At 41.0% G+C, this 6,662-nt stretch overlaps 1 protein-coding gene across 10 annotated transcripts in view; it reads right to left on the bottom strand.

Moving 5' to 3' along the window:
- The window catches only part of Sin3a (SIN3 transcription regulator family member A), a 61,914-nt gene that overhangs the window by 23,486 nt on the left and 31,766 nt on the right, over positions 1 to 6,662 (bottom strand). For all 10 annotated transcript variants that reach the window (XM_029481677.1, XM_021171725.1, XM_029481676.1 and 7 more), the window contains 3 exons: positions 4,338 to 4,427; positions 1,614 to 1,732; positions 795 to 1,005 (listed from right to left, as the gene is read on the bottom strand). In XM_029481677.1, coding sequence (XP_029337537.1) covers positions 795 to 1,005; positions 1,614 to 1,732; positions 4,338 to 4,427 — 420 coding nt within the window. The remainder of the gene's footprint in view (positions 1 to 794; positions 1,006 to 1,613; positions 1,733 to 4,337; positions 4,428 to 6,662) is intronic.

Here is a 6,662-nt window from a genome sequence, read left to right as displayed (position 1 = left end):
CTTTAGGTTAAAAAAAAGAGGCAGAAAGGCCTGTAAAAACTTATTGGTGATTAAACTTTCTCAATGAAACAACGAAGAGGGGGGGAAAACCAACTAGCATTAGTCCAAACTTTAAATTTGGTAAATGTCCTGGCTAGTTTTATATCAACTTGATTACAAGCTAGAGTTATCTGACAATACACAAGATCCAACTGTCGAGCACTTTCTTAATTAGTAAACGATAAGGGGGGCCTGTCCATGGACTGGTGTCCTGGGTGCTATAAGAGAGGAGGCTGAGCAGGCCATTCATTGCCTCTGCTTCAGACCCTGCCCCCAGGTCCTTGCCCTACTGGAGCTCCTGCCCTGACGGCCTTTAGGGATGAGTAGTGATGAAGTTCAAGGCAAATCGTTTTCTCCCCAAGTAGCTTTGTTCATAGCGTTTTCACCACAGCAACAGTAACACTATGACAGTCAAAGTTCTGAATACAAGTTTTCTTTTGGTAAAAAAGAAAAAAGGTTCATGATTTCACAATTCATATAAATCCTGGCCTTTCCTGAAAGAGGGTTTAGCACATAAAAAATAGGAGCACTTGCCATTGTACCTAGCCAACTGAAACTGACCCTGGGACCCCATCTAGTAGCACAGGAAAAGGTACCCTGACAAGTTGTCTCTGATTTCTACAAACAGACTGACTTACATGCATCTATTCATATCAAATAAATAAATAAATAAATACTTTGAAGACTCTGATACTGGTACTACCACTACCACTACCCTCATTTGAAGAAACTGAAGACCCAAGACTGGCACTTACCTCTTTACACAGAGGAGTCCGTCCCGTACACTTGGGCTGCTGGTAACTTTTAGGTAGGGCTCGGTAGCTAGAGCCCAGTCGTTTACAAGAGGCATAGTCTATCTCCATGGCAATGCCTTCTGTAGCTCGTTCCTTTGGAAAGCTTTCCAGATGTACAGACTCCTTATAGCCCAAAAAGTTTTTAAACCAATTAAACAATTCAGGGAATTTCCTGAAGAACCAAACCAAAAGCTGGTAAGCAATTCCAGGAAGGACACGGTTATTGTGAGAAACAACATTACAATTTATGGTTGGATCACAACTTCATTACCAAAGACAAATTCCAAAGACAATTATTTCCAACCTGAGAAGCATCCTTAATCAATTAGGTTCCATTTTCCTTACAGAATGCTCTCCAACAAGACGATAAAAAGACATTCTTTGATCAAGAACATTGCTTCACTGTTCACATAATTCTCAGGATGTCAAATGCAATTAAGAGCCCTGATCTAGAATCTAGTGCAGGTCAGATGATCAAGAGACCATTAAGTACTGCATCATAGCTGATACTGTGCCAGCACCTTTTTTTTTTTCCTTTTTGGAGCTAGGGTATGTAGTGCAGGCTGTTTGAAACTCACCTGCCTCTGCCTTCCTAGTGCTGGGATTAAAGTGAGGTCACCACACCCAGCTGCCCTCCCATCCTAAAAGTTACAATACAAGGCTTAAAAAGGCCCTTCTGACACTGACACTTGTGATAACACCTTTATCTATCACACACTCTTACGACTGCTACGTTGGCATATGGACAGTACTAGGGGGCACGCTCTTCACTTCACTTACCCCAGAAAAGGAGAGACTAGCTGTACAAGCTCGGCCCGAGAGATCACCTCCTGATTAAAGATAACAAGGCAACGAAGGAAGTTTTCATAGGCCTCTGCACTCCGAAGAGCCTTTCGAACCTTGTAGAAACAGAAGCAGGGTAAATTTGATCAGATATTTACTAAGGAATTGATGTTATTTTGTTTAGATATGATCAAAAAAATCACCTTAAAAGGAGACAACACGATGCTGTAACCGGTCTCTAAACAATCTAAAATGGACAGAATGCATGGGAAGCAAGTGCACAAATGAGGCACAGTGTCCACAAGCACACAGGCTGGGTAACTATTCACTTTAGTTTTGGGGGGATTGAGGTAATATTTATGCTCAAGCACTGCCAAGTGTCCAACAGTAGTCTCCTACTGGCTGCCTTTGGATCAAGATGTAGAATAGAACTCTTGGCTCCTTCAACACCATGTCTGCCTCGATGCTGCCATCCTTCCCACAGTAACAGACCGAACCTCTGAAACTGTAAGCCAGCCCCAACTAAATGTTTGCCTTTCTAAGAGTTGCCTTAGTCACAGTGTCTCTTCATAGCAATAAAACCCTAAGACAGTAGGCAACCAGTGAGGTCTAGGTTCAATGAGTTCTTGTCTCAAAAAATAAGGCAGAAGAGACAACACCCACATGACCTTTGGCCTCCACACATACATACACATGCACGCTGACATACAGGAACAGGTAGGTACAAGCACACCCACACACTAATGCACACACCCCAAACAAACAAGGGACTAAAAGATGGTTCAATGAATGAAGCACATTCCATGCAAGTTTGAGGTCAGAGTAGGGATTTCCAGAGATCACAGAAAGCCAGGAGCAGCAAGGAGGGTTTGATCTGAACTTTCAGCACACCTACAGTAAGACAGGAGGCACAAACACGAGATTTCCTGGAAGCGCCAGGACCAGCTGCCTTGAGCGGTCAGTGGTGCTCAACGAAGAAACCCTGCCTTTAATGTGCACACACCATTGTTTTCTTTCACACACATGCACATAGGCTATTATTCTACTCACAGTATTGAAAACATCTTAAAGACTCAAAAATTGAAAATGTATAACAGTTTACAGAAAATGTACAACTACCCAACGAGGTATATGAATCTGGAGTTTTAGTTCTAAAAGACAATCATTAGCACTGTGCATCTTCATGCCCAGGACTTAGCAACACACCTGTTTGTTAGTACAGCTTATCTCCTCCTGTGGTGCAGGAGGCACCACACATAACAGACTGGGAATCACAGATGGACAATCCTTGACAGACTACATTTTTTTGTACTGTATGACAGTTATTGGTTTTTAATTTATCAGCTTTTAAGCCTATGAAAAAGTAGAGAGATAGCCAACAGACCCTAATAAAATCACTCAACCAAAATGATAAACACATACAAATTCTGTATCATCCATAACCATTTCTTTTACTAAATTTAAAAAAGACTTTGAGATATTACATACACTCTTTGACCATTATCCTTCATCAGGATAGCTCTTAAAGGCACAGAGACAGACAAAGCTATCACTAATGCAGCCATTATATAATTTGTTTTCTGCAAATACCCAGAGGTACAAGATAGTGTAACAATGACTACACCAATTCAGACTTGAGTCCTGTGAGAAGCCCACCAGCTGCCTACCTCACTGTGGAACCTGCTTGCTAATCATCAACTTGACGCCAAGGACAAAATCAGATACAGAAGTCAAACTGAAGTAGCATTCATGGTGTCTTATCAAAAATTCACCTCTAGCTACTGCATAAAAACACCTTACCAATTTTTGAAAACATTCCAATAGAATTCTCAAGCTGGGCATACAGTGCATATCTACAGCCTACTGGGAGGAGGAAGGAGTAAAATCAATAGAAGCTAAAAGTCATTCCTGGCTTCAGGGCAAAGTTGAGGCAAATCTGGGCAGTTATAAGACCCTGTCTCAAAACCAAATGTCGAATCAAAGCTCCACAGTGGAAACTCACCTAGCATGTCTAAGGCACTGGGCTTCACGACTGGCACTACTAGTAAAAGACAGACAGCACAGGGACACACACCTGAACTCCTGGTACTATGGAGGCAAAAGCAGGCAGATGTACACAGGAAGTCCCAGGCCAGTTAAGGCTGTATAGTGAGATTCTAACCTTTAAAGAATAGACGGAGAAAGAAAACAAGAGAGACAGACAGGGCTCGAGAGATGGCTCAGCAGTTATGGGCACTGACTGCTCTTCTAGAGGTCCTGAGTTCAATTCCCAGCAACCACATGGTGGCTCACAACCATCTGTAATGGGATCTGATGCTCTCTTCTGGTTGTGTCTGGAGATAGCTACAGTGTACCCATACACACAAAACAAATACTTCTTTAAAAAAGAAAAATTAAGAAAAAGACACACACACACAGAATGGATGGACGGACAAACTACAAGTGGGCTACATGTAGTGCCACTCAAGAGGCCAAAGGAGGATCAGAAACTATAGGCCAGCCTAGGCGAAGTAAAAAATGAGTTCAAAGGCAACCTGGGTTATACAGAGTCTATCTCCAAATTAAACAAAAGTCAAATAGCCTGCAAAAAGATAATCCCTATCAGTTGACACTTTTAAAAGAAAACAATTGCCATTTGTCCTTAACAACTAATATCAAATGTTATCAATCACTTATGCCATTTGTCTTTAACAAAAATATCAAATGTCACCAATTACTTACCTTATCAAAAAATAATGATTCCGTTCCAACACCATGCTTGCTGGCATCTGCCATTGAAGACTCTTTTAGACTCATCAGTTTGGGTTTTTTCTGGAATTAAAAAAAGAAAAACCAACACAAATAATTAAGTTTGCTAAAATGGCTCTACTAATGCTAATGAAAAACTTCATTCTCTCCTGTGAACAATGCTTAAAGTGGATGTCTTTCCTCCTCTTTTTGTGCTGGCTTTAAGCTCGTGATTTTCCTGCCTCTGCTCCCTTCAGAAAATCATACTGGCATTGGCTACCATAACCAGAGCCTGACTGGTGAAATTCCGAGGGAAGTGAAAGACTATCAGAACCATTGTCTATTTTGAATTAAGACTTTGTAGTTCTGGTGAGCTGAGGCTCAAGAGCCAGCCACGATTAAAAGACCACCACTACTACTACAGTGACACTTTTGTGTTGTGGACACAACTTATGCTGGTCAGCTGGAGCTGAGAAATTAGTGGTGATTAAGAAGAGACCAGCATCGTTGAGGTGACATCTTCTGGGAGGTGTCTCCTCGGGACCACCAAAGGGATGCTGCTGGGATAAAGTAACCCTTTATTTCTGCTACAGGAGCCAGATTGGGTCCCCAGGGAGTACCGGCTTTAAAGACATGAAATCATCAGAGAGCAGCTGAGGCTTGGCACCTGGAGAAGCCAGGAGAGGGCATTGGTGAAGGTGCAGCCAGAAAAGAAGTGAAGCCAAGGATTGAAGGAGTAAGAAAAAGAAGAGCCCAGGAGAGGTTATTTGTGAAAGGACAGCCCAGCTGCATTAGAAAAGCCAAGTAGATAATACAGCAGGAAGACCAACAAGCAGCGATGGTGGAGTGCAAACTGTCTAAGCCTACGAGACAATCTGTAGCCATTAGAGCCAGAAAACTAGCCTTTTGGAGGAGCAGCCCCAGAAGGCTGATGGTCAGTGGAAGCCAGGCATTGGACAGTGATTTACACACAGTTAAGAGTTTGAGTTTCCCTTATTCAGACTATGACTGTGCCCTGGTTCTTCCCTCTTGAAGAAAGAAAGTATTTAATAAGCTCATTTTTGATTTTACAGGAGCCCATAGTAGAAAGACTTTGAGTTCAGAGGTTTTTTTTTTTAAGAGACTGGATTTTCAACTTTTTAATGTATTTGAATTTAAAAAGACTATAGAACTTTTAAAGTTATTTATGCTTTATTATATTCTGATACTAATATTAATAGGCCATTTTGGAGACAAATATAAAGGGTTCTAATTGAAGTTTTTGTGTGTCAAACCTCATAGAAAGAAAAAGATATATATCTTTAATTTATACTAGTTCAAATTATAAATTTTTAAAAAACCTAATTATTTCATTGTTCAATAGACAGCAAAACCATCTTTTTAGCATATCCACTAATAACTGTTGTCACGCGGTTTTGAAACGCTGTCACACTATGTAGCTCTGGCTGGCCTCTACCTCAGACTGGGTTATGTCTTTACTGACCTGTCCACCACAGTGCTCACAATGCAGGTGTCACTACAGCACCTGGCCAGACTAATACTTTAACACTGATTTTAACAGGGAAAACAAGCTGGGTATTGTGGCACACACCTGTATCCCTTCACTCAGTAGTCTGAGGTAAGAGGACTGTAACAAGTTGGCAATTAGCCTGGACTACTTACTGAATATCAGGTCAGAGAAGGCTATTTGATGAGATATTTTCTCCAAAATACACACAAAGAAAAACCCCTAAACCAAACACAAATGAGTAAGCTACAATATAACCCTACTAGCCAAAATTTACTTTTAAAAATTCACCTCTTAACTACCTATGAGGAGCTGCACAAGCACTGTGGGCAGCTGCTATCTCAGAGCACACAGGCCTCACCCACAGCTTCTGCTGCCTTTGAGACTTTGGAACTAAGCACTAGCAGATGGTTTCTACCTGTGGATCATCAGTATGGATGGGAACAGATCAAAAAGAAAGCTCTCAGCTATTTAGCCAGTTCTTGCAATCCTCAGAATACTTACTGAAGTTAAATCAAAAAGCCAACAACAAGCCATTACTATATTCAACCTGATTCCAAAACCAAGAAAACCCTGCAAACAATGGGATGCGTCAGAGTCTGTGACGTGAGTCCCTGCTGCCACATGCTTGACACCTACTACCTTTCCTTGCCTTTTTTCATTTAACCAAATTCTGTAGCCACTTCCACTCCATATTTCCTAATTTAGAATTCCCGAGAAATTCAACATTAAATATATACAGCTTCCTTCTTCTTTTTTTTTTTGTTTTTTGTTTTTTTTTTTTTTTTTTTTTTAGTTATTAGTGAGGCAGA

The sequence above is a fragment of the Mus caroli genome, chromosome 9 (genome assembly GCF_900094665.2).
Source record: "Mus caroli chromosome 9, CAROLI_EIJ_v1.1, whole genome shotgun sequence".
In the NCBI taxonomy this organism is placed as follows: Eukaryota; Metazoa; Chordata; class Mammalia; order Rodentia; family Muridae; genus Mus; species Mus caroli.
Note: the sequence above shows the minus strand (reverse complement) of the source record. Positions and strands in the feature narration are given on the sequence as shown.